The sequence below is a fragment of the Pleurodeles waltl genome, chromosome 1_2 (genome assembly GCF_031143425.1).
Source record: "Pleurodeles waltl isolate 20211129_DDA chromosome 1_2, aPleWal1.hap1.20221129, whole genome shotgun sequence".
Taxonomy (NCBI): Eukaryota; Metazoa; Chordata; class Amphibia; order Caudata; family Salamandridae; genus Pleurodeles; species Pleurodeles waltl.
The window spans coordinates 1,350,806,121-1,350,833,633 of record NC_090437.1 but is presented as its reverse complement, the minus strand read 5'-3'; the positions used below and the strand labels follow the sequence as shown (position 1 = coordinate 1,350,833,633).

General features: G+C 50.0%; 1 protein-coding gene across 1 annotated transcript in view; it reads left to right on the top strand.

Moving 5' to 3' along the window:
* Window positions 1-24,644, top strand: part of LOC138252828 (uncharacterized) — a 138,700-nt gene extending 114,056 nt beyond the window's left edge. Inside the window, exons 8-10 of the mRNA XM_069205770.1 lie at window positions 13,713-13,949; window positions 17,502-17,608; window positions 23,595-24,644. Of these exons, the coding sequence (XP_069061871.1) occupies window positions 13,713-13,949; window positions 17,502-17,608; window positions 23,595-23,824 (574 nt within the window). The 3' untranslated portion in view covers window positions 23,825-24,644. The remainder of the gene's footprint in view (window positions 1-13,712; window positions 13,950-17,501; window positions 17,609-23,594) is intronic.
* Window positions 24,645-27,513: the final 2,869 nt, after the last annotated feature.

The window sequence follows — 27,513 nt, the reverse complement described above, 5'->3', positions numbered from 1 at the left end:
GGCAAGGGTGTGGCAGAGATGTAGGCTTCAGTCTGGGAATGACCATCATTCTGTCGTCCAGGAGCGGTGCAGAGACCTAGGCTTCAGTCTGGGACTGACTATCATTCTGTCGTCCAGGAGCGGTGCAGAGACCTAGGCTTCAGTCTGGGAATGACCGTCATTCTGTCGTCCAGGAGCGGTGCAGAGACCTAGGCTTCAGTCTGGGACTGACTATCATTCTGTCGTCCAGGAGCGGTGCAGAGACCTAGGCTTAAGTCTGGGAATGACTATCATTCTGTCATCCAGGAGCGGTGCAGAGACCTAGGCTTCAGTCTGGGACTGACTATCATTCTGTCGTCCAGGAGCGGTGCAGAGACCTAGGCTTCACTCTGGGACTGACTATCATTCTCTCGTCCAGGAGCGGTGCAGAGACGTAGGCTTCAGTCTGGGAATGACTATCATTCTGTCATCCAGGAGCGGTGCAGAGACGTAGGCTTCAGTCTGGGAATGACCATCATTCTGTCGTCCAGGAGCGGTGCAGAGACATAGGCTTCAGTCTGGGAATGACTATCATTCTGTGGCAGAGACACAGACTTCAGTCTGGGAATGACTATCATTCTGTAGTCTAGGAGCAGTGCAGACGTAGACTTCAGTCTGGGAATGACTATCATTCTGTGGCAAGGGTGTGGCAGAGACGTAGGCTTCAGTCTGGGAATGCCCATCATTCTATCATCCAGGAGCGGTGCAGAGATGTAGACTTCAGTCTGGGAATGACCATCATTCTGTCATCCAGGAGCGGTGCAGAGACGTAGGCTTCAGTCTGGGAATGACAATCATTCTATCGTCTAGGAGCAGTGCAGACGTAGACTTCAGTCTGGGAATGACTAGGGTGTGGCAGAGATGTAGGCTTCAGTCTGGGAATGACCATCATTCTATCATCCAGGAGCGGTGCAGAGATGTAGACTTCAGTCTGGGAATGACCATCATTCTGTCATCCAGGAGCGGTGCAGAGACGTAGGCTTCAGTCTGGGAATGGCTATCATTCTGTGGCAGGGGTGTGGCAGAGACGCAGACTTCAGTCTAGGACTGACCATCATTCTGTCATACAGGAGCGGTGCAGAGACGTAGGCTTCAGTCTGGGAATGACCATCATTCTGTCGTCTAGTAGCAGTGCAGATGTAGACTTCAGTCTGGGAATGACTATCATTCTGTGGCAAGGGTGTGGCAGAGATGTAGGCTTCAGTCTGGGAATGACCATCATTCTATCATCCAGGAGCGGTGCAGAGATGTAGACTTCAGTCTGGGAATGACCATCATTCTGTCATCCAGGAGCGGTGCAGAGACGTAGGCTTCAGTCTGGGAATGGCTATCATTCTGTGGCAGGGGTGTGGCAGAGACGCAGACTTCAGTCTAGGACTGACCATCATTCTGTCATCCAGGAGCGGTGCAGAGACGTAGGCTTCAGTCTGGGAATGGCTATCATTCTGTGGCAGGGGTGTGGCAGAGACGCAGACTTCAGTCTAGGACTGACCATCATTCTGTCATCCAGGAGCCGTGCAGACACGTAGGCTTCAGTCTGGGAATGACCATCATTCTGTCGTCTAGTAGCAGTGCAGACGTAGACTTCAGTCTGGGAATGACTATCATTCTGTGGCAAGGGTGTGGCAGGGATGTAGGCTTCAGTCTGGGAATGACCATCATTCTATCATCCAGGAGCGGTGCAGAGATGTAGACTTCAGTCTGGGAATGACCATCATTCTGTCATCCAGGAGCGGTGCAGAGACGTAGGCTTCAGTCTGTAAATGACCATCATTCTGTCGTCCAGGAGCAGTGCAGAGATGTAGGCTTCAGTCTGGGAATGACCGTCATTCTGTCGTCCAGGAGCGGTGCAGAGACCTAGGCTTCAGTCTGGGAATGACCGTCATTCTGTCGTCCAGGAGCGGTGCAGAGACCTAGGCTTCAGTCTGGGAATGACCGTCATTCTGTCGTCCAGGAGCGGTGCAGAGACCTAGGCTTCAGTCTGGGACTGACCGTCATTCTGTCGTCCAGGAGCGGTGCAGAGACCTAGGCTTCAGTCTGGGAATGACCGTCATTCTGTCGTCCAGGAGCGGTGCAGAGACCTAGGCTTCAGTCTGGGAATGACTATCATTCTGTCATCCAGGAGCGGTGCAGAGACCTAGGCTTCAGTCTGGGACTGACTATCATTCTGTCGTCCAGGAGCGGTGCAGAGACCTAGGCTTCACTCTGGGAATGACTATCATTCTGTCGTCCAGGAGCGGTGCAGAGACGTAGGCTTCAGTCTGGGAATGACTATCATTCTGTGGTAGAGACGCAGACTTCAGTCTGGGAATGAATATCATTCTGTCGTCTAGGAGCGGTGCAGATGTAGACTTCAGTCTGGGAATGACTATCATTCTGTCGTCCAGGAGCGGTGCAGAGACGTAGGCTTCAGTCTGGGAATGACCATCATTCTGTCGTCCAGGAGCGGTGCAGAGACATAGGCTTCAGTCTGGGAATGACTATCATTCTGTGGCAGAGACACAGACTTCAGTCTGGGAATGACTATCATTCTGTCGTCTAGGAGCAGTGCAGACGTAGACTTCAGTCTGGGAATGACTATCATTCTGTGGCAAGGGTGTGGCAGAGACGTAGGCTTCAGTCTGGGAATGCCCATCATTCTATCATCCAGGAGCGGTGCAGAGATGTAGACTTCGGTCTGGGAATGACCATCATTCTGTCATCCAGGAGCGGTGCAGAGACGTAGGCTTCAGTCTGGGAATGACCATCATTCTGTCGTCTAGGAGCAGTGCAGACGTAGACTTCAGTCTGGGAATGACTATCATTCTGTGGCAAGGGTGTGGCAGAGATGTAGGCTTCAGTCTGGGAATGACCATCATTCTATCATCCAGGAGCGGTGCAGAGATGTAGACTTCAGTCTGGGAATGACCATCATTCTGTCATCCAGGAGCGGTGCAGAGACGTAGGCTTCAGTCTGGGAATGGCTATCATTCTGTGGCAGGGGTGTGGCAGAGACGCAGACTTCAGTCTAGGACTGACCATCATTCTGTCATCCAGGAGCGGTGCAGAGACGTAGGCTTCAGTCTGGGAATGACCATCATTCTGTCGTCTAGTAGCAGTGCAGATGTAGACTTCAGTCTGGGAATGACTATCATTCTGTGGCAAGGGTGTGGCAGAGATGTAGGCTTCAGTCTGGGAATGACCATCATTCTATCATCCAGGAGCGGTGTAGAGATGTAGACTTCAGTCTGGGAATGACCATCATTCTGTCATCCAGGAGCGGTGCAGAGACATAGGCTTCAGTCTGGGAATGGCTATCATTCTGTGGCAGGGGTGTGGCAGAGACGCAGACTTCAGTCTAGGACTGACCATCATTCTGTCATCCAGGAGCGGTGCAGAGACGTAGGCCTCAGTCTGGGAATGACCATCATTCTGTCGTCTAGGAGCAGTGCAGACGTAGACTTCAGTCTGGGAATTACTATCATTCTGTAGCAAGGGTGTGGCAGAGACGTAGGCTTCAGTCTGAGAATGACCATCATTCTGTCGTCCAGGAGCGGTGCAGAGACGTAGGCTTCAGTCTGGGAATGATTATCATTCTGTGGTAGGGACGCAGACTTCAGTCTGGGAATGACTATCATTCTGTCATCTAGGAGCGGTGCAGATGTAGACTTCAGTCTGGGAATGACTATCATTCTGTCATCCAGGAGCGGTGCAGAGACGTAGGCTTCAGTCTGGGAATGACCATCATTCTGTTGTCCAGGAGCGGTGCAGAGACGTAGGCTTCAGTCAGGGAATGACTATCATTCTGTGGCAGAGACGCAGACTTCAGTCTGGGAATGACTATCATTCTGTCGTCTAGGAGCGGTGCAGACGTAGACTTCAGTCTGGGAATGACTATCATTCTGTCATCCACGGGCGGTGCAGACGTAGACTTCAGTCTGGGAATGACCATCATTCTGTCGTCCAGGAGCGGTGCAGTCGTAGACTTCAGTCTGGGAATTACTATCATTCTGTGGCAAGGGTGTGGCAGAGACGTAGGCTTCAGTGTGGGAATGACCATCATTCTGTCGTCCAGTAGCGGTGCAGAGATGTAGGCTTCAGTCTGGGAATGACTATCATTCTGTGGCAGGGCTGTGGCAGAGACGTAGACTTCAGTCTAGGAATGACCATCCTTAAATCGTCCAGGAGCGGTGCAGAGACGTAGGCTTCACTCTGGGAATGACTATCATTCTGTGGCAAGGGTGTGGCAGAGACGTAGGCTTCAGTCTGGGAATGAGCATCATTCTGTCGTCCAGGAGCGGTGCAGAGACGTAGGCTTCCCTCTGGGAATGACTATCATTCTGTGGCAGGGGTGTGGCAGAGACGCAGGCTTCAGTCTGGGAATTACCATCATTCTGTCGTCCAGGAGTGGTGCAGAGACGTAGACTTCAGTCTGGGAATGACCATCATTCTGTCGTCCAGGACCGGTGCAGAGACGTAGGCTTCAGTTTAGGAATGACGATAATTCTGTGGCAAGGGTGTAGCAGAGACGTAGACTTCAGTCTGGGAATGACCATCATTCTGTCGTCCAGGAGTGGTGCAGACGTAGACTTTAGTCTGGGAATGACCATCATTCTGTCATCCAGGAGCGGTGCAGAGACGTAGGCTTCACTCTGGGAATGACTATCATTTTGTCATCCAGGAGCAGTGCAGAGACGTAGGCTTCAGTGTGGGAATGACTATCATTCTGTCGTCCAGGAGCGGTGCAGAGACGTAAGCTTCAGTCTGGGAATGACCATCATTCTTTCGTCCAAGAGCGGTTCAGAGACGTAGACTTCAGTCTAGGAATGACTATCATTCTGTCGTCCAGGAGGGGTGCAGAGACGTAGACTTCAGTCTGGGAATGACTATCATTCTGTGGCAAGGGTGTGGCAGAGATGTAGACTTTAGTCTGGGAATGACTATCATTCTGTGGCAAGGGTGTGGCAGAGACGTAGGCTTCAGTCTCGGAATGACTATCATTCTGTCGTCCAGGAGCGGTGCAGAGACGTAGACTTCAGTCTGGGAATGACCATCATTCTGTCGTGCAGGAGCGGTGCAGAGACGTGGACCTCACTGTGGGAATGACTATCATTCTGTGGCAAGGGTGTGGCAGAGACATAGGCTTCACTCTGGGAATGACTATCATTCTGTGGCAGGGCAGGCAGAGACGTAGGCTTCAGTCTGTAAATGACCATCATTCTGTCGTCCAGGAGCAGTGCAGAGATGTAGGCTTCAGTCTGGGAATGACTATCATTCTGTCGTCCAGAAGCGGTGCAGAGACGTAGACTTCAGTCTGGGAATGACCATCATTCTGTCGTCCAGGACTGGTGCAGAGATGTAGGCTTGTAGGAAGTTGGCTCTGTATGTGCTATTTCAAAGTAAGGAATAGCATGCACAGAGTCCAAGGGTTCCCCTTAGAGGTAAAATAGTGGTAAAAAGAGATAATACTAATGCTCTATTTTGTGGTAGTGTGGTCGAGCAGTAGGCTTATCAAAGGAGTAGTGTTAAGCATTTGTTGTACATACACATAGACAATAAATGAGGTACACACACTCAGAGACAAATCCAGCCAATAGGTTTTGTTATAGAAAAATATATTTTCTTAGTTTATTTTAAGAACCACAGGTTCAAATTTTACATGAAATAGCTCATTTGAAAGGTATTGCAGGTAAGTACTCTAGGAACTTTGAATCATTACTTTAGCATGTATACTTTTGTCATAAAACACAATAAGCTGTTTTAAAAGTGGACACTGCAATTTTCACAGTTCCTGGGGGAGGTAAGATATTGTTAGTTTTAACAGGTAAGTAAGTCACTTACAGGTTTCAGTTTTTGGTCCAAGGTAGCCCACCGTTGGGGGTTCAGAGCAACCCCAAAGTTATCACACCAGCAGCTCAGGGCCGGTCAGGTGCAAAGGTCAAAGAGGTGCCCAAAACACATAGGCTTCAATGGAGAGAAGGGGGTGCCCCGGTTCCGGTCTGCTTGCAGGTAAGTACCCGCGTCTTCGGAGGGCAGACCAGGGGGGTTTTGTAGGGCACCGGGGGGGACACAAGTTAGCACAGAAAGTACACCCTCAGCAGCGCGGGGGCGGCCGGGTGCAGTGTGGGAACAAGCGTCGGGTTTCCTTCAAATTTCAATGGGAGACCAAGAGGTCTCTTCAGCGATGCAGGCAGGCAAGGGGGGGGCTCCTCGGGGTAGCCACCACCTGGGCAAGGGAGAGGGCCTCCTGGGGGTCACTCCTGCACAGAAGTTCCGTTCCTTTAGGCGCTGGGGGCTGCGGGTGCAGGGTCTTTTCCAGCCGTCGGGAAATAGAGTTAAGACAGTCGCGATCAGGGGGAGCCTGGGGATTCCCTCTGCAGGCGTCGCTGTGGAGGCTCAGGGGGGACAACTTTGGTTACTCACAGTCGTAGAGTCGCCGGAGGGTCCTCCCTGAGCTGTTTGTTCTCCACCAGTCGAGTCGGGGTCGCCGGGTGCAGTGTTGCAAGTCTCACGCTTCTTGCGGGGAGTTGCAGGGGTCTTTAAATCTGCTCCTTGTAATAAAGTTGCAGTTCTTTTGGAGCAGTGCCGCTGTTCTCGGGAGTTTCTTGTCTTCTTCGAAGCGGGGCAGTCCTCAGAGGATTCAGAGGTCGCTGGTCCCTTGGAAAGCGTCGCTGGAGCAGGGTTCTTTGGAAGGCAGGAGACAAGCCGGTGAGTTCTGGGACCAAGGCAGTTGGTGTCTTCTGGTCTTCCTCTGCAGGGGTTTTTCAGCTTTGCAGTCCTTCTTCTTGTAGTTGCAGGAATCTGATTTCTAGGTTCAGGGAAAGCCCTTAAATACTAAATTTAAGGGCGTGTTCAGGTTTGGGGGGTTAGTAGCCAATGGCTACTAGCCCTGAGGGTGAGTACACCCTCTTTGTGCCTCCTCCCAAGGGGAGGGGGTCACATCCCTAATCCTATTGGGGGAATCCTCCTTCTACAAGGTGGAGGATTTCTAAAAGTCAGAGTCACCTCAGCTCAGGGAACCTTAGGGGCTGTCCTGACTGGCCAGTGACTCCTCCTTGTTTTTCTCATTATCTCTCCTGGACTTGCCGCCAAAAGTGGGGGCTGGGTCCAGGGGGCGGGCATCTCCACTAGCTGGAGTGCCCTGGGGCATTGTAACACGAAGCTTGAGCCTTTGAAGCTCACTGCTAGGTGTTACAGTTCCTGCAGGGGGGAGGTGTGAAGCATCTCCACCCAGAGCAGGCTTTTGTTTCTGTCCTCAGAGAGCACAAAGGCTCTCACCGCATGAGGTCAGAAACTCGTCTCTCAGCAGCAGGCTGGCACAGACCAGTCAGTCCTGCACTGAACAATTGGGTAAAATACAGGGGGCATCTCTAGGATGCCCTCTGTGTGCATTTTTTAATAAATCCAACACTGGCATCAGTGTGGGTTTATTATTCTGAGAAGTTTGATACTAAACTTCCCAGTATTCAGTGTAGCCATTATGGAGCTGTGGAGTTCGTTTTTGACAGACTCCCAGCCCATATACTCTTATGGCTACCCTACACTTACAATGTCTAAGGTTTTGCTTAGACACTGTAGGGGCATAGTGCTCATGCACCTATGCCCTCACCTATGGTATAGTGCACCCTGCCTTAGGGCTGTAAGGCCTACAAGAGGGGTGACTTACCTATGCCACAGGCAGTGTGAGGTTGGCATGGCACCCTGAGGGGAGTGCCATGTCGACTTAGTCATTTTCTCCCCACCAGCACACACAAGCTGGCAAGCAGTGTGTCTGTGCTGAGTGAGGGGTCCCTAGGGTGGCATAAGACATGCTGCAGCCCTTAGAGACCTTCCCGGGCATCAGGGCCCTTGGTACCAGGGGTACCAGTTACAAGGGACTTACCTAGGTGCCAGGGTTGTGCCAATTGTGGAAACAATGGTACATTTTAGGTGAAAGAACACTGGTGCTGGGGCCTGGTTAGCAGGGTCCCAGCACACTTCTCAGTCAAGTCAGCATCAGTATCAGGCAAAAAGTGGGGGGTAACTGCAACAGGGAGCCATTTCTTTACAAGGCTTCAGTCTAGGAATGACGATCATTCTGTGGCAAGGGTGTGGCAGAGACGTAGGCTTCAGTCTGGGAATGACCATCATTCTGTCATCCAGGAGCGGTATAGAGACGTAGACATTAGTCTAGGAATGACCATCATTCTGTCGTCCAGGAGCGGTGCAGAGACGTAGACTTCAGTCTAGGAATGACGATAATTCCGTGGCAAGGGTGTAGCAGAGACGTAGACTTCAATCTCGGAATGACCATCATTCTGTCATCCAGGAGTGGAACAGACGTAGACTTCAGTCTGGGAATGACCATCATTCTGTCGTCCAGGAGCGGTGCAGAGCCGTAGGCTTCAGTCTAGGAATGACTATCATTCTGTCGTCCAAGAGCGGTTCAGAGATGTAGACTTCAGTCTAGGAATGACTATCATTCTGTGGCAAGGGTGTGGCAGAGACATAGGCTTCAGTCTGGGAATGACCATCATTCTGTCCTCCAGGAGCGGTGCAGAGACGTAGGCTTCAGTCTGGGAATGACTATCATTCTGTGGCAGGGGTGTGGCAGAGACGTATGCTTCAGTCTTGGAATGACCATCATTCTGTCGTCCAGGAGCGGTGCAGAGACGTAGGCTTCAGTCTGGGAATGACTATCATTCTGTGGCAGGGCTGTGGCAGAGACGTAGACTTCAGTCTAGGAATGACCATCCTTCTGTCGTCCAGGAGCGGTGCAGAGACGTAGGCTTCACTCTGGGAATTACTATTATTCTGTGGCAAGGGTGTGGCAGGGACGTAGGCTTCAGTCTGGGAATGAGCATCATTCTGTCGTCCAGGAGCGGTGCAGAGACGTAGGCTTCCCTCTGGGAATGACTATCATTCTGTGGCAGGGGTGTGGCAGAGACGCAGGCTTCAGTCTGGGAATTACCATCATTCTGTTATCCAGGAGCGGTGCAGAGACGTAGGCTTCAGTCTGGGAATGACTATCATTCTGTCGTCCAGGAGCGGTGCAGAGACGTAGGCTTCAATCTAGGAATGACTATCATTCTGTCGTCCAAGAGCGGTTCAGAGACGTAGACTTCAGTCTAGGAATGAATATCATTCTGTGGCATGGGTGTGGCAGAGACGTAGGCTTCAGTCTGGGAATGACCATCATTCTGTCGTCCATGAGCGGTGCAGAGACGTAGACTTCACTCTGGGAATGACTATCATTCTGTGGCAGGGGTGTGGCAGAGACGTAGGCTTCAGTCTGGGAATGACCATCATTCTGTCGTCCATGAGCGGTGCAGAGATGTAGACTTCACTCTGGGAATGACTATCATTCTGTGGCAGGGGTGTGGCAGAGACGTAGGCTTCAGTCTGGGAATGACCATCATTCTGTTGTCCAGGAGCGGTGCAGAGATGTAGGCTTCACTCCTGGAATGACTATCATTCTGTGGCAGGGGTGTGACAGAGACGTAGGCATCAGTCTGGGAATGACCATCATTCTGTCGTCCAGGAGCGGTGCAGAGATGTAGACTTCAGTCTGGGAATGACCATCATTCTGTCGTGCAGGAGCGGTGCAGAGACGTGGACTTCACTCTGGGAATGACTATCATTCTGTTGCAAGGGTGTGGCAGAGACATAGGCTTCACTCTGGGAATGACTATGATTCTGTGGCAGGGCAGGCAGAGACGTAGGCTTCAGTCTGTAAATGACCATCATTCTGTCGTCCAGGAGCAGTGCAGAGATGTAGGCTTCAGTCTGGGAATGACTATCATTCTGTCGTCCAGGAGCTGTGCAGAGACGTAGACTTCAGTCTGGGAATGACCATCATTCTGTCGTCCAGGACTGGTGCAGTGATGTAGGCTTCAGTCTAGGAATGACGATCATTCTGTGGCAAGGGTGTGGCAGAGACGTAGGCTTCAGTCTGGGAATGACCATCATTCTGTCATCCAGGAGCGGTGCAGAGACGTAGACATTAGTCTAGGAATGACCATCATTCTGTCGTCCAGGAGCGGTGCAGAGACGTAGACTTCAGTCTAGGAATGACGATCATTCCGTGGCAAGGGTGTAGCAGAGACGTAGGCTTCAATCTCGGAATGAACATCATTCTGTCGTCCAGGAGTGGTACAGACGTAGACTTCAGTCTGGGAATGACCATCATTCTGTCGTCCAGGAGCGGTGCAGAGACGTAGGCTTCAGTCTAGGAATGACTATCATTCTGTCGTCCAAGAGCGGTTCAGAGACGTAGACTTCAGTCTAGGAATGACTATCATTCTGTGGCAAGAGTGTGGCAGAGACGTAGGCTTCAGTCTGGGAATGACCATCATTCTGTCATCCAGGAGCGGTGCAGAGACGTAGGCTTCAGTCTGGGAATGACTATCATTCTGTGGCAGGGGTGTGGCAGAGACGTATGCTTCAGTCTTGGAATGACCATCATTCTGTCGTCCAGGAGCGGTGCAGAGACGTAGGCTTCAGTCTGGGAATGACTATCATTCTGTGGCAGGGCTGTGGCAGAGACGTAGACTTCAGTCTAGGAATGACCATCCTTCTGTCGTCCAGGAGCGGTGCAGAGACGTAGGCTTCAGTCTGGGAATGACTATTATTCTGTGGCAAGGGTGTGGCAGGGACGTAGGCTTCAGTCTGGGAATGAGCATCATTCTGTCGTCCAGGAGCGGTGCAGAGACGTAGGCTTCCCTCTGGGAATGACTATCATTCTGTGGCAGGGGTGTGGCAGAGACGCAGGCTTCAGTCTGGGAATTACCATCATTCTGTCATCCAGGAGCGGTGCAGAGACGTAGGCTTCAGTCTGGGAATGACTATCATTCTGTCGTCCAGGAGCGGTGCAGAGACGTAGGCTTCAGTCTAGGAATGACTATCATTCTGTCGTCCAAGAGCGGTTCAGAGACGTAGACTTCACTCTGGGAATGACTATCATTCTGTGGCAGGGGTGTGGCAGAGACGTAGGCTTCAGTCTGGGAATGACCATCATTCTGTCGTCCATGAGCGGTGCAGAGATGTAGACTTCACTCTGGGAATGACTATCATTCTGTGGCAGGGGTGTGGCAGAGACGTAGGCTTCAGTCTGGGAATGACCATCATTCTGTCGTCCAGGAGCAGTGCAGAGATGTATGCTTCAATCTGAGAATGACTATCATTCTTTCATCCAGGAGCGGTGCAGAGATGTAGACTTCAGTCTGGGAATGACCATCATTCTCTCATCCAGGACCGGTGCAGAGATGTAGGCTTCATTCTAGGAATGACGATCATTCTGTGACAAGGGTGTGGCAGAGACGTAGGCTTCCGTCTGGGAATGACCATCATTCTGTCATCCAGGAGCGGTGCAGAGACCTAGACATCAGTCAAGGAATGACCATCATTCTGTTGTCCAGGAGCGGTGCAGAGACGTAGACTTCAGTCTAGGAATGACTATCATTATGTGGCAGGGGTGTGGCAGAGACATAGACTTCAGTCTGGGAATGACTATCTTTCTGAGTCAAGGGTGTGGCAGAGACGTAGGCTTCAGTCTGGGAATGACCATCAGTCTGTCATCCAGGAGTGGTGCAGAGATGTAGACTTCAGTCTAGGAATGACTATCATCCTGTTGTCCAGGAGTGGCGCAGAGCCGTAGACTTCAGTCTGGGAATGACTATCATTCTGTGGCAAGGGTGTGGCAGAGAAGGGCTAAGCAGTTATATTCCACAGAGAAGGAATGCTGTGCGGACCATCTTAGAGCATTGGAATGTGGGAGCTCCATTGCAGACACAGGGGTGCTCCCGGCTTCTAATGGCTTAAAAGCCCTCAACATGCTAATGTTCGTGGATCACAGCAACAGCTGTGAACGAAGACCTCCCAGTGTCTGAGGGGATTTTAATCCCCTTTGGCTCCCTGAGTACTTTGTGTTATTTATTAGCACATTCTTCCCTCTAGTGGCCGAATGATCTAATAGCCTTAGAACCCCTTGTACCTGGGCCTTCGGCTCAGACCTTTAACGCTGGAGAGGACCTTCAATGGCTGGTATAGCCCGCTACGTAGGGCTCTAAGGCTAAATTAAACTCCATTTATTTTCTGCTTCTTCTAAAATTCAGCATAGCACTCAGAAGTAGCGATAGGATGGTGGATTCTAGGAGCTTGCTAACTATGTTAGGAATGTTCATGTTGTTTTTACTGGCCATGGACGGCATTACTGCACTTATTCTCCCATTCTGTGTGATTAGCGTTCATATTTCATGCACTAGACTTGGAGTTCTTCCCCTGTTTCATAGGGCTGTTTTTAGGGCGTTATCCATTTAAGAGAGTGCTTGGAGTTCCACATTGTCCCTGAACTCATCAAGTTAGATTAATGACCAGAAAACCCCATCCACATAGTATTTATTGCTCAGTGGGCTGGGTATGTGTCACAGTCTACCTGGATTACTTACTCGTGTTGGCGCATTGAAGGTAGTCCTTTCACTAGGTGCTCAGAAACACAACCCCTGCAGCCCCAGAGACTGCATCCCAGATCCTGACACTTCCAGCCTTCTGAAATTAGTCTACTTGCGCCTCAAAAAAGGTAAATACCTACTTTGTTCCTCTGACGCCTTTTGTGTAGCAGAATATCTAACCCTAGTGCGGCTGGTGCAGTCGCACCAGTCCTCGGGTTGTGAGGGGTCCACTGCGTCCCTATTCAGTTTGTATTTTGCTACCCAACTGGAGGGGAGGGAATCCATTTTTTGCTGTATTGGTGCTACACCCCGCTGTTCTGTCCTACAGACATGGGCCCTCATTATGATACTGGCTGTATAAACCGCAGCCGTCTGCCGTAATATGACCACATCCAGACTTCTGCCAGAAGGATGGTGGTAATCCGGCTGTGGCCATGCTGGCAGATGGCAGTAAGGTGGCGCTGCTGCCTCCAGCAACGCCAAGCCAGTAGACCGCCACCAGCTATATTATGACCCATAATACGGCCTGGCGGTGTTCTGCTGGCGGACGCTGCTGGTGGCAACAGCGCCCCATCCCGTCTCCTGCGGGAGGATCCCTTGAACACAGGTAAGTGGGTGCTCTGACAGGGGAGGGAGGTGGAGGGAGCTGTGTGGTAGTGTGTGTGAATGTTTGTGTGTGCATGTATGTGGGTGTGTGTTTCGTGTTGAATGCGTGTGTTCAGGCATGGAGGTGTGAGTGCGTGTATGTTGTGTTGTGTGAATGCATGTCTGCGTGTATGTATGAAAGTGTCTGCGGATGTGTGTGTGGCTGGGTGTATGCATGCATGGATGCATGTGGGAACGGGTGTGTATATGCATGTGTGTGTGTGTGTGTGTGAAGGGGGCGTGAAAGTAGGGGGGTATTTGGAGGAAGGGGGGTTGGCGGGTGTCTGGAGAGGGGGTAGGGAAGACCTCTATCCGTGACAGAGAAAGGCGTTAAGGAAGCCACGGAAACCATGGCGATAGGCGGGGTCATAATCCCACAGGCGGGACAGTGACAGTCGCCGGGCTGGAGACTGATATCTCCAGCCCAGCGGCTGTTACTGCTGTAGCGATCGGTGTGGTACATTGGCGCTTTGGCTATGTCATAATATGGTGGAAAGTACCCCCAGCCTGTTGGCAGTACTTTCCACCATATCTCCACCAACCGCCAGGGTCGTAATGAGGGCCATGATTGTTTACCTGCGCTAGAGCCCCAATAGCTCTCCAGCACTCGAAGTAAACTGAATGTTTCTTTGCTCGATGCAGGTTGTCGACCTCCACCATTCGAGGGGATAATGACCAGCTCCTCGTAGAAGCCCAGTACATCCCTCCAAAGGCTGCGATCCTGCAGGCAGCAGAGCGTTCAACCAGCAGTAAAGGCCCCCTGATAGCACGTGCTTTGCAGGACCCCACTGGAAGCACACTGCCAGCAGTCAACGTGTTGTATGACCATTGCTGGGCATCACTGGCCAACAACTACAGCCCACCAGCGGCTAAGACCAGGTGAGTGTTTACCTAGCACCTTTTAACAAACGTGGAACATCGACTGCTTTGTATGTCTATCTCAAAGAGGACAGGTTTATGTGTGTGCTGAGGACTTCTGTGTATGTCTGGATCTTTAGCAGAGCAGCCTAGGAGGAAATGTCAACGATTAGAAACAGTGACAGGAGCAAAAGAAGTCTAATGTTAGGAACGGTGCTAGGAGGGGGAGACATCTAATGTTAGGAGGAGGAGACGTCTAATGTTAGGAACAGTGCTAGGAGGGGGAGACATCTAATGTTAGGAACACTGCTAGGAGGAGGAGACGTCTAATGTTAGGAACAGTACCAGGAGGAGGAGACGTCTAATGCTAGGAGGAGGAGCCGTCTAATATTAGGGACAGTACCAGGAGGAGGAGACGTCTAACATTAGGAACAGTGCTAGGAGGAGATGTTCAACATTCTTTTGAGGTGAGGATCTGCTTTACACTGTGTAGCTGTGTGTCATCATTTCTCCACACTGGACAAGTGGTTGTATGGCACTGGTATTTATCTTGATTTCTGGGCACTGAGGGAAGTGGAGTAAACCACACACCAAACTTTCTTTAAAATTAAAACTCTCTTCCAGGGCATTTCCCAGGCTTCATGAAGGCACAGAAGAAAGGCTGATATCTGCTGGTCAGGCTGTACATTGGCCACATCAAACCCAGTCTCTCTTGAGTCCTAAGGTGACACCCAGTATAACGCCAAAGGGGTATGAGGAAGTCAGGCTTAGCCACCGGGGGGACTTGGAAATTGAAAGAGTCTCTTCTCCTCTTAGATGTCCCCTTCTGCTAGGTTACATGTTTGTCAGCATGTTCTGCTGATTGCTAATTGGCTGCCACCAACAGATCCAGTCTAATCGCAGTGTGACCCAAAGGGCAGTAGCTGACTCCTGAGCAGCCTAGAACTACCATCAGGGTCTCTCCAGTGGATGTCAAGACTGAGTGCTGAAGTAAAACAAAGAGCAGACTAGATAGTCCAACATAGGTGTTAGACATTGGGTCTCCAGTTGGCAGAGGTATGCTCCCTGTCCAAGTAGGGGACACAAACCTAGTTTGGGTAAGTCACAACACAACCTAAATTATCCTGTGCTCACTCTGTGGTAGCTTGGCACAGAGCAGGCAGGCCTAACTTAGAAGGCAATGAGTAAAGTAGTTGTGCAATAACTCATACAGTAACACAGTAAACAAAGCACAAAAACCACTCCACATCAGTTAGAGGTAATATTTATCTGAATAAAATAGGACCAAAATGACAAAACAATATGCACAAGTCAAACTATCACTTTTTAAAGACTTAAATGAGTCTCAATTCTTAAGATCAGTGGTTGTATCCTTTTAACACACAGTACCTGGGATGCATCAAAAATAACAATGCAGAGGTGGAGATGTATCGAAAAGTGAAGCAATGCGTCAAGTTTTCCAGTGCAGCAAAGGTGACGCCTTGTTTCTTTCTACGCTGCAAGGCGATGTGTCAGTTTCCAGGAGCATTGCGATGCAGAGATATTTTGATGCCCAGTGACGATGCGATGAAAACCCAGAACTAGTTGAGCAGAGGCAAGCTGATGCTATGATTTTGTAGCCGAGGAGCAGGCGCTAGGTTGATTCGGCAGACGTTGCGTTGAATTTTGCAGGCATTGTGTCGATTTTTCGACGTGCTGGCTTTTCTTGTTTCTGAAGGCTTTGATTGCCCTGAGATCTCAGAACAGGAGGCAAGCTCAATCCAAGCCCTGGGAGAGCACTTGAGGAGGAAGGTAGAGTCTTTCCAGCAGAGTCAGGTTTAAGCAGGCAGCAGGGCAGCAAGCAGGAGAGCAGTCCTTTCATCAAAGCAGTCCAGATGAGTCCTTTGGGTAGACAGGCAGTCTCTCTGACAGAACCCAGTTGTAGGTCCCGAAGAGTCTGATTTGGTGGGGTCACAGACCCAGTATGTATACACAAAAGTGCCTTTGAAGTGGAATAAACATTTAGAAATGTGCAATTTCACCTTTCAACCCAGCCCTGGTTGCCAGGAGCCCCATGGGGGGTTATCAGTCCTTTGTGTGAGGGCAGGCTCCTGGCACTTGAAGTGTAAGAGATAGCCCCTCCACCCTTCCTGTCCAGGGAAGCCCATCTGTATACAGATGAATGTAGCTGCAGTAAGGATGTCCTCTGTTATTGGCTGTCTGGGTGAAATGCACAAGAGGAGCTGTCAACCAGCACAGATCAGACGTGGATTGGAGACAGGCTGTAAGGCACAGATGGCAGTCAGTGTAGAGAAATGCCCACTTTCTAAAAGTGGCATTTCTAAAATAGTAATATTAAATCTAACTTCACCAGTAAGTAGTATTTTTCTTACCGTACCAAATATGACGTCTGTTCCTCGCAGATCAGAAATTACCACTTAACAGCACATAAGAGAAATTCTAATGCTAGCCTATGAGAGGAGCAGGCTTCACAGTAGTGAAAAGCTACTTTGGGAGTTTTTCACCACCAGGACATGTAAAACGTATGTCCATGTCCTGCCTTCTACTTACATAACACGCTGCCCTATAGGTTACCTAGGGCCTACCTTACGGGTGACCAATATGGAAGAAAAGGGGAATTTAAGGCTTGGCAAGCAGTCAAAGTGCAAGTGAAACTACCCATACAGGCCTGGCAATGGCAACCTGTGACATGGTTAAGGGGCTACTTATGTGGGTGGCACAGTCCGTGCTGCAAGCCCACTAGTAACATTTCATTTGCAGGCTCTGAGCACATCTTGTGCACTTTACCAGGGACATAAGGGTAAATTAAATATGCCAATTGGTTATTAGCCAATGCTTCCATGTTTTAGAGAGAGAGCACATGCACGTTAGCACTTGTTAGCTGTGGTAAAGTACCCAGAGTCCTGAAGCCAACAAAAATGAGGTGAGAAAAAGAGGAGGAGGGAGGCAAAAAGTTTGGGGTGACTCCTTAGAGTGGGCCATTTTCCAACAGAAGGTTAGTCGGCGCAGTTTCTTTTGCCATGTGAGAACTTGCGTCCCGTAATGTGGTGTACATTGAGTGCTTACTTTTGAATAGGGTGAAAATGATCCCCAGACACAACAGTGATTTACCCATGTGGAGTGAATGTGCATGTGAACTCCGGGGCTGCTCCTTCTCCAGATTTGCCAATCCTGGGTCTGCAAAAAAAGCAAAATGTGATCCCTGAAATGTTTGAATTAATCTGAAACACTGGTAATTAGGCAACACTGCATTCCATTGCATCAGTTTTTTTATCCTGTACCATTACGGATTAGAGCCAGTGATGTGAGATTCAGTCAGTCTAGCAGCTACAGCACATCTCTTGAGCCTGAGTTTCTGCTCCAAGGCATTCGACTACTGCTCGCTCTGATGCACAGATGCTCTGCAGCCTGTTAAGTGCACCCCATATTCACCTCAGTTTACAGGGACCTGCAGTTTACTCATATTGGCTTTTATCCATGAATGAGGCAATCTGACTGTAGAGCATCAATGTTAACAGAAGCCTGGCCTCTGAGCTCTAGGTGGTCCTCACCATGTGTCTTTGTGATTGACAGAGATATGATCGCAGAAGAGATCGTGAGCGGAGACTGGGAGAAGGTCCTGAAGCTGTCCATGATCGCTGCTCATCCACTGGCATCAGCGAGCCTCAGGGAGGATGCAGGTATGTATTGGAGCGATTCCATGAAGCGTGAAATATTAGCACAGATGTGTGGGGTGTGCGTTTGAAGCCCCCTGGGTGGGTTTCTAGATGCAGTTACCAAAACCCGTGACACATGAAGCATTAACACTGATGTCCGTGCCCATGCGTGGGTTGGTTCCCAGGTAGGTTCTCCAGCTACAGTTGCTGAAGAATGTGACATGTGAAGCACCAATACATTTCTACATTCATGTGGTGAAGCTCCTGGGTCACATCACATGCAGATCATTAACAATCTTATCTCTACTTGAAGGAAAGTACTGTAGGAGGCTGGCCTGGCTTGTAGTGGGTACCAAGGGGTACTTACACTCTCTACCAGGTCCAGGTATCCCTTATTAGTGTAGAAGAGGTGTTTCCAGCAGCTTAGGCTGAACTAGGAGACATGCAAAGCTCCTACTATACTACTGGTGTCATATGCACAATATCATAAGAAAACACAATACACAGATATACAAAAAATAAAGGTACTTCATTTTTATGACAATATGCCAAAAGTATCTCAGTGAGTACCCTCAGTATGAGGATAGCAAATATACACAAGATATATGTACACAATACCAAAAATATGCAGTAATAGCAAAAGGAAGTAATGCAAGCAGTGTAAAGTTACAGTAGATTGCAATAGAAGCAGATTGGTATAGGGGCAACACAAACCATATACTCCAAAAGTGGAATGCGAACCACGTATGGACCCCAAAACCTATGTGAGCTTGTAGAGGGTCGCTGGGACTGTAAGAAAACAGTGAGGGTTAGAAAAATAGCCCATCCCAAGACCCTGAAAAGTAGGTGTAAAGTGCACCTATATTCCCCAGAGAGCACAGAAGTCGTGATAGGGGAATTCTGCAAGGAAGACCAACACCAGCAATGCAACAACAGTGGATTTCTGGACGAGAGTACCTGTGGAACAAGGGGACCAAGTCCAAGAGTCGCAACAAAGTCGAGATTGGGCAGATGCCCAGGAAATGCCAGCTGAGGGTGCAAAGAAGCTGCCACCGGATGGTAGAAGCTGTGGATTCTGCAAGAACGAAGAGGACTAGGAAATTCCCTTTGGAGGATGGATGTCACACATCGTGAAGAAGCTTGCAGAGGTGTTCCCATGCAGAAAGACCGCAAACAAGCCTTGCTAGCTGCAAGGGTTGCGGTTAGGGTTTTTGGATGCTGCTGTAGCCCAGGAGGGACCAAGATGTCGCCACTTGCGTGAGGAGACAGAGGGGGCGCCCAGCAAGACAGGGATCCCTCACAGAAGCAGGCAGCACCCGCAGAAGTGCCGGAGCAGGCACTACAAAGAAGAGTGAACCGGAGCTCACCCGAAGTCACTAAAGGAGATCCCACGACGCTGGAGGACAACTCAGGAGGTTGTGCACTGCAGATTAGAGTGTCGGGGACCCAGGCTTGGCTGTGCACAAAGGAAATCCTGGAAGAGTGCACAGGAGCCGGAGCAGCTGCAATCACGTGGTACCCAGCAATGCAGTCTAGCTATGGGGAGGCAAGGACTTACCTCCACCAAACTTGGACTGAAGAGTCACTGGTCTGTGGGAGCCACTTGGACAGAGTTGCTGACTTCCAGGGACCACGCTCGTCAGGCTGAGAGGGGACCCAGAGGACCGGTGATGCAGTCTTTTGTTGCCTGCAGTTGCAGGGGGAAGATTCCGTCGACCCACAGGAGATTTCATCGGAGCTTCTAGTGCAGAGAGGAGGCAGACTACCCCCACAGCATGCACCACCAGGAAAACAGTCGAGAAGGTGGCAGGATCAGCGATACAAGGTTGCAGTAGTCGTCTTTGCTACTTTGTTGCGGTTTTGCAGGAGTCCTGAGCAGTCAGCGGTCAATTCCTTGGCAGAAGGTGAAGAGAGAGATGCAGAGGAACTCTGATGAGCTCTTGCATTCATTATCTAAAGAATTCCCCAAAGCAGAGACCCTAAATAGCCAGAAAAGGAAGTTTGGCTACCTAGGAAGGAGGATAGGCTAGTAACACAGGTAAGAGCCTATCAGAATATGTCTCTGACGTCACCTGCTGGCCCTGGCCACTCAGAGCAGTCCAGTGTGCCAGCAGCACCTCTGTTTCCAAGATGGCAGAGGTCTGGAGCACACTGGAGGAGCTCTGGGCACCTCCCCTGGGAGGTGCAGGTCAGGGGAGTGGTCACTCCCCTTTCCTTTGTCCAGTTTCGCGCCAGAGCAGGGCTAAGGGGTCCCTGAACCGGTGTAAACTGGACAAAAGAAAGGGGAGTGACCCTTTCCTTTGTCCAGTTTCGCACCAGAGCAGGGCTGGGGGATCCCTGAACCGGTGTAGACTGGCTTATGAGGAGATGGGCAGCATCTGTGCCCATCAAAGCATTTCCAGAGGCTGGGGGAGGCTACTCCTCCCCAGCCCTGACACCTTTTTCCAAAGGGAGAGAGTGTAACACCCTCTCTCTGAGGAAGTCCTTTGTTCTGCCTTCCTGGGCCAAGCCTGGCTGGACCCCAGGAGGGCAGAAACCTGTCTGAGGGGTTGGCAGCAGCAGCAGCTGCAGTGAAACCCCGGGAAAGGTAGTTTGGCAGTACCCGGGTCTGTGCTAGCGACTCGGGGGATCATGGAATTGTCTCCCCAATGCCAGAATAGCATTGGGGTGACAATTCCATGATCTTAGACATGTTACATGGCCATGTTCGGAGTTACCATTGTGACGCTGTACATAGGTAGTGACCTATGTCCAGTGCACACGTGTAATGGTGTCCCCCGCACTCACAAAGTCCGGGGAATTTGCCCTGAACGATGTGGGGGCACCTTGGCTAGTGCCAGTGTGCCCACACACTAAGTAACTTAGCACCCAACCTTTACCAGGTAAAGGTTAGACATATAGGTGACTTATAAGTTACTTAAGTGTAGTGGTAAATGGCTGTGAAATAACGTGGACGTTATTTCACTCAGGCTGCAGTGGCAGGCCTGTTTAAGAATTGTCTGAGCTCCCTATGGGTGGCAAAAGAAATGCTGCAGCCCATAGGGATCTCCTGGAACCCCAATACCCTGGGTACCTCAGTACCATATATTAGGGAATTATAAGGGTGTTCCAGTATGCCAATGTGAATTGGTGAAATTGGTCACTAGCCTGTTAGTGACAATTTGGAAAGAGAGAGCATAACCACTGAGGTTCTGGATAGCAGAGCCTCAGTGAGACAGTTAGGCATCACACAGGGAACACATACATATAGGCCACAAACTTATGAGCACTGGGGTCCTGGCTAGCAGAGTCCCAATGACACATAACAAACATACTGAAAACATAGGGTTTTCACTATGAGCACTGGGCCCTGGCTAGCAGGATCCCAGTGAGACAGTGAAAACACCCTGACATATACTCACAAACAGGCCAAAAGTGGGGGTAACAAGGCTAGAAAGACGCTACTTTCCCACAAGTACCCTCTTTTTTGCATAGATACCCCCACTTTTTGCCTGCTATCAGTATGCTTAGACTGTTTGTACTAGTATCCTGCTAACAAAGACCCCGGTGTTCTCTCCCTCTAAATTTAGTCGCCTAGGGCTTTGTACGCTTCACAATTGGCATACTGGTGTCCCCATATAAGTCCTTAGTTTATGGTGGTTAGGTATCCAGGACATTATGGCACCAGCGGTTCCCCATGGGCTGTGCATTGTATTGTGCCACCCATGGGAGCCCATGCAAAATGTGTCTGCAGGCCTGCCATTGCACCCTGTGTGAAAAGGTGCATGCACCCTTTCACCACAGGTCACTGCACCAGGTCACTGTAAGTCACCCCTATGGTAGGCCTTCCTAGCTCAGAGGGCAGGTCCCTGTGCGTAAGGGCAGCCCTGCATGAGCAGAGGTGCCCCTGCGAATGCCAGTTCCACTGCACTGAACTTCGTAAGTGCGGGGAAACCATTTTACTGGTGTACTGGACACATGTCACTGCCTGTGTCCAGCTACATCATGGTAACTCTGAACCTGGGCATGTTTTGTATCAAACATGTAAGAATAATACCCCAATACTGCTGCCAGTATTGGTTGTATGATTCCATGCACTCTGGGGACTCCTTAGAGGATCCCCAGTAGTTCTCCTACCAGTCTTCTAGGGTTTTCCAGGCAGCCCGTGCTGCTGCCACCCGTCAGACAGGTTTCTGCCCCCCTGCTGCTTGACCAGCTCAAGCAGGAGAAGACAGAACAAAGGATTTTCTGTGGGAGAGAGAGGCAACACTCTCTCCCTTGGAAATAGGTGTTACAAGGCTTGGGAGGGGTAGCTTCCCCAAACCACGGCTTGCTTTGAGGGGCACATTTGGTGCCCTCCTTGCATAAGCTGGTTTGCACCAGTCCAGGGACCCCCAGTCCCTGCTCTGTTGTGAAACTGGACAAAGGAAAGGGAGTGACTACTCCCCTGTCCATCACCACCCCATGGGTGGTGCCCAGAGCTCCTCCAGGTGGCCATTCAATTCTGTCATCTTGTTTCAAGAGGCCCCTGGGGCATCTGAGTGGCCAGTTCAGGCAGGTGACGTAACAGATCCTTCATGATAGGTGGCCACCTTGCTAGGTGACCAATCCCCCTTTTAGTGCTATTTAGGGACTCCCTTGCAGGTGGTTCCCCAGATTCAATGTGAAAGACTCCACCAGGGCTCCTCTGCATCATTTACTTCAACTTCTGGCCACTGGAACCACAACTGGACTCTTCAGGAACCCACAAGACTGCAACTCCGACGATGACTTTGCTTTGCAACATAGTTTCACCAGCTCCTTCCAGCAAATGGAACATTTCTTAAGCTATGCATCCTCTGGAGACTCGGCCTCACTGTGACTTACTGTGCCTGCTGCCAATAGTTTGCCTGTAGGGGCTGCGACTGCTTCTGTTGGCTCTCCCAACTGCTGAGGGTCACCCTGGACTTTCCTCCAAGGGTCCAGTCCCCTGGGCCTTGCTGGTCCTCTTCATCCTTGCAAATCTTCTTTTGCTCCTCTTGCATTTGCCAAAGCTTTTTGGTGGTTCTCCTACACCACTGATCAACTTCAACCCGACAACCAACGTGGGACACCATCTGCACTGCTCCAAGGGCTCCTCTTCACCTCCTGGGCTCCACAGCTGGTCCTCTTCTCCCCTCATCGACCTGGTTCTGTATCCACAGAGGCGTGGGTAGTAGCTTCTTTCCCCACTGGACACTCCATCATGGACTGGGCTCCGTCTCCTTTTGCAGGCCCTCTTCTTTCAGAATCCACTATTAGTTTCTTCTAGACTGGTCGGGTTCTTGCACAATCCTTTTTCTAAGTCCTCCTGTTAGTCCTTGGGAAGACCTGGTACTTACCTCTGCTCTCCTGGTCACTAGGGGCCACTCAGGTACTCAACTCTTAGGGTCCCTAGTTCTTCCAGCTCCTCTTTAACAACTCCATATCCTTGGGTAGGGAACTTCACTTCGCATTCCACTTTCTTAGTATATGGTTTGGTTTTCCCCTAGGGCCTTCACTATTTTCTATAATTCTTGGTAATGCTTGTTGTTTCTATGCCAATCCATATTTGCTATTGTGTAATTATATAGTGTGTACTTACCTTCAGTTGGGGAAGCTGCGTATAAGTAATCTAGTATTGTGTTACTGTGATAAAGTACCTTTATTTTTGTAACACTGTGTGGTTCTTCCATGTGTGAGAAGTTGCTGTGTGACTATTATGGTATTGCATAAGCTTGCATGTCTCCTAGATAAGTGTTGCCTGTTTATCCACAGCTACCCCTAGAGAGCCTGGCTTCCTAGACACTGCCTACACTTCACTAATAGTGGTTGTCTGGATCTGGTATAAGGTGCCAACACCATAGGTGTCCACCACACACTAGGCCAGCTTCATACACTACTTATGTGTTGGAGGGTCTTGCGTGCTGACGATGTGAAGCGTTAACATTGATGCCCCTGGGTGGGTCCCCTGGATGCAGATGTTAAAGCCCATGGAACATCATGCATTAACATATGTGTTTCTCATTCACAGCCCTGCCGCCTCCACGCCTAAAGGTCTCATCTCCAGGACCCTTGTCGGATGAAGGCATCAAAGCCTATTACCAGATGGGCTTTTATCAGCTACTGAACAACTGCTGGGAGCTGACTGTCCTTCAGGCTGCGCAGCGGCAGGCACTTGAATCCTGGGTCGCACAAGAGTCCTACCTGCAGAAGGACATGCCTGAATACCAGCAGATTCTGGAGCGTCTCCGCCAGGAGTAGGACTGTCTCCCCCGAGACCCCATCTCACCAGAGACTGCTTAATGATGTGGCAAAGATCTAGAGCCCTTTCTCTCTGGATGATAGACGTGGCCTTTACTGGTGTCTTGTTTCCACCTGGGTATCCTTCACCTCCAACGAGGTGGTGGAGCAGAGGTGGAGTAGGTGGACCTCATAAGTCCAAGAGTTGGGGTAATATGTGTGGGTGCCAGAGGAGCATGAAGGAGGAAACAGCGATGAGACTTGCATGGGGCACATGGATGAGACACGTATGATCATTCCCACAGCCTATATACAAAGTGACTTGGGGACACAGCTGATGTGTCCCAGTGTTCACAATGCATCTCGTTGATGTCTGGGGTCCTGTCCTTTCTCTCGGAAGGTCCCATCAGATGCTCGCTGGCTGGAGGCTGTTGGACACTGCAAGCGGGACGAAAATGACCAACTGGGTAGTTAGGGTAGCAGTGTGCTCAATGAATAGTATTAACGCTACCTGCTGGGCTGGGACAATGTACCAATCACCTTCTGCATGAGCTGCCTGACATTCACTGTTTGGATGGTCCGGCAATCTCATTCGCTTCCTCCTCTTTGTTACCTTACTATGATTTGGGAGGGTTCATGGTGACCCCAAAGTTAGCAGGGTTGGTTTCATGTAGGCACAAAAAGAATCAATAAAAATAAAATGCATTCACTTGACACAAATATTGTGGAGCTAATTATCTTTAATTTACACCTAAATGTATTCATGCATGGACAGGGTTGCTCCAGATGGTGGTAAATAAAACCTGCATTGAGAAAGCCAAGAGGTCTGACTTATAATAAAGTGGTGCATTTCACTGTGTGTGGTACTGTGAGAGGGCAGTAGGGCAGAGGATGAATGAAATAATGAGCCAATGGGCGGAGGAACAGATGATTCCATCCATCCATTCACTATAATGACCGGATTCCTGGGATCCCAGGGCTTTAGTTGCACCAATTGGATTAATTCACCCCTCGTGTTCTCAGGCAGAACTACAGGACCCCAAACTGAATAATTAAGTACTTCACTGTGGTAACTCTGTCAGGTGAGTGGGACTGAGCACTGAAAGAGTATTTCAAAGAGGAGAGGGTGGTTAGACACTCCAAAGAATACAGAATACACATTATTACTAGTTAATAAGATCAACGTTCAGTCTATGCTCTACGTTATAAAAGTGTATCAAAACTGAGACACAGCAGAGTTGGAAATGGCTCTTTTTGAAGGGTTATCCCCAAACATTTTGTCCTCTTCCTCCGATTTTTTCAGGTCTGTTTTGCTGGTTTATTGTCTCTGCGCACTTTACCACTGCTAATCAGTGCTAAAGTGCAAGTGTTCCCTGGGTAAAATGTATTGGTGATTGGTTTATCCACGATTGGCATATTTGATTTACTAGTAAGTCCCTAGTAAAGTGCCCTAGTGGTGACCAGGGCCTGTAAATCAAATGCTACTAGTGGGCCTGCAGCACTGGTTGTGCCACCCACAGTAGTTAGCCCTGTAAACATGGCTCAGACCTGCCACTGCAGTGTCTGTGTGTGCAGTTTTAAACTGCCAATTCGACTTGGCAAGTGTACCCACTTGCCAGGCCTAAACCTTCCCTTCTCATACATATAAGGCACCCCTAAGGTAGGCCCTAGGTAGCCCTATGGGCAGGGTGCAGTGTATGTTTAAAATAGGACATACACTAATGTGTTTTATATGTCCTAACAGTGAAATACTGCCCGAATTCGGTTTTCAATCTGCAAGGCCTATCTCTCTCATAGGTTAATAATGGGGCTGCCTTTAAATGTTATTAAAGTAGATATTCCCTTTGGGAGCAGATAGAAATATGGAGTTTAGGGTCTCTAAGCTCACAATTTAAAAATACATCTTTTAGTGCAGTTGGTTTGTAGATTGTGTGTTTGAAAATGCCACTTTTAGAAAGTAGGCATTTTCTTACTTAAGCCATTCTGCGACTCTGCCTGTTTGTGTATTCCACATCTGGGTCAGACTGACAGTTGGGCTGTTGTGAATTCCCTCTAGACAATGACTCAAAGGGAGCTGGGGTGTAGCCTGCATATTCTGATGGGCCACCTGGGCTAGAGTGGGCGGAGGAGTGGTCACTTACACCTGAAACGGCTGTGCCTGCCTTCACACAATGCAGCCTCTAACACCCTGGAGTATGTCTGGGACCAGGCCTCAGCAAGGCAGGATCTTGTCAACAGCAGAGACTTTACTTTAAAGTATGTGTAAAGAAATGGCTCCCTCTTGCAGTTACCCCCCACTTTTGCCTGATACTGATGCTGACTTGACTGAGAAGTGTGCTGGGACCCTGCTAACCAGGCCCCAGCACCAGTGTTGTTTCACCCAAAATGTACCATTGTCTCCACAATTGGCACAACCCTGGCACCCAGGTAAGTCCCTTGTAACTGGTACCCCTGGTACCAAGGGCCCTGATGCCAGGGAAGGTCTCTTAGGGCTGCAGCATGTCTTATGCCACCCTAGGGACCCCTCACTCAGCACAGACACACTGCTTGCCAGCTTGTGTTTGCTGATGGGGAGAAAATGACTAAGTCAACATGGCACTCCCCTCAGGGTGCCATGCCAACCTCACACTGCCTGTGGCATAGGTAAGACACCCCTCTAGCAGGCCTTACAGCCCTAAGGCAGGGTCCACTATACCACAGGTGAGGGCATATGTGCATGAGCACTATGCCCCTACAGTGTCTAAGCAAAACCTTAGACATTGTAAGTGCAGGGTAGCCATAAGAGTATATGGTGTGGGAGTCTGTCAAAAACTAACTCCACAGCTCCATAATGGCTACACTGAATACTGGGAAGTTTGGTATCAAACTTCTCAGAATAATAAACCCACACTGATGCCAGTGTTGGATTTATTAAAAAATGCGCACAGAGGACATCTTAGAGATGCCCCCTGTATTTTACCCAATTGTTCAGTGCAGGACTGACTGGTCTGTGCCAGCCTGCTGCTGAGAGACGAGTTTCTGACCCCATGTGGTGAGGGCCTTTGTGCTCTCTGAGGACAGAAACAAAAGCCTGCTCTGGGTGGAGGTGCTTCACACCTCACCCCTGCAGGAACTGTAACACCTAGCAGTGAGCCTCAAAGGCTAAGGCTTCGTGTTACAATGCCCCAGGGCACTACAGCTAGTGGAGATGCCCGCCCCCTGGACAAAGCCCCCACTTTTGGCGGCAAGTCCAGGAGAGACAATAAGAAAAACAAGGAGGAGTCACTGGCCAGTCAGGACAGCCCCTAAGGTATCCTGAGCTGAGGTGACTCTGACTTTTCGAAATCCTCCATCTTGCAGATGGAGGATTCCCCCAATAGGATTAGGGATGTGCCCCCCTCCCCTCAGGGAGGAGGCACAAAGAGGGTGTAGCCACCCTCAGGGCTAGTAGCCATTGGCTACTAACCCCCCAGACCTGAACACACCCTTAAATTTTGTTTTTAAGGGCTCCCCAGAACCTAGGAAATCAGATTCCTGCAATCTATGAAGAAGAGGATTGCTGAACTGAAAAACCTGCAGAGAAGACGGAGACACCAACTGCTTTGGCCCCAGCTCTACTGGCCTGTCTCCCCACTTCTAAAGACACTGCTCCAGCGGCGCGTTCCCAGGGTCCAGTAACCTCTGAAGCCTCAGAGGACTACCCTGCATCTAGAAGGACCAAGAACTCCTGA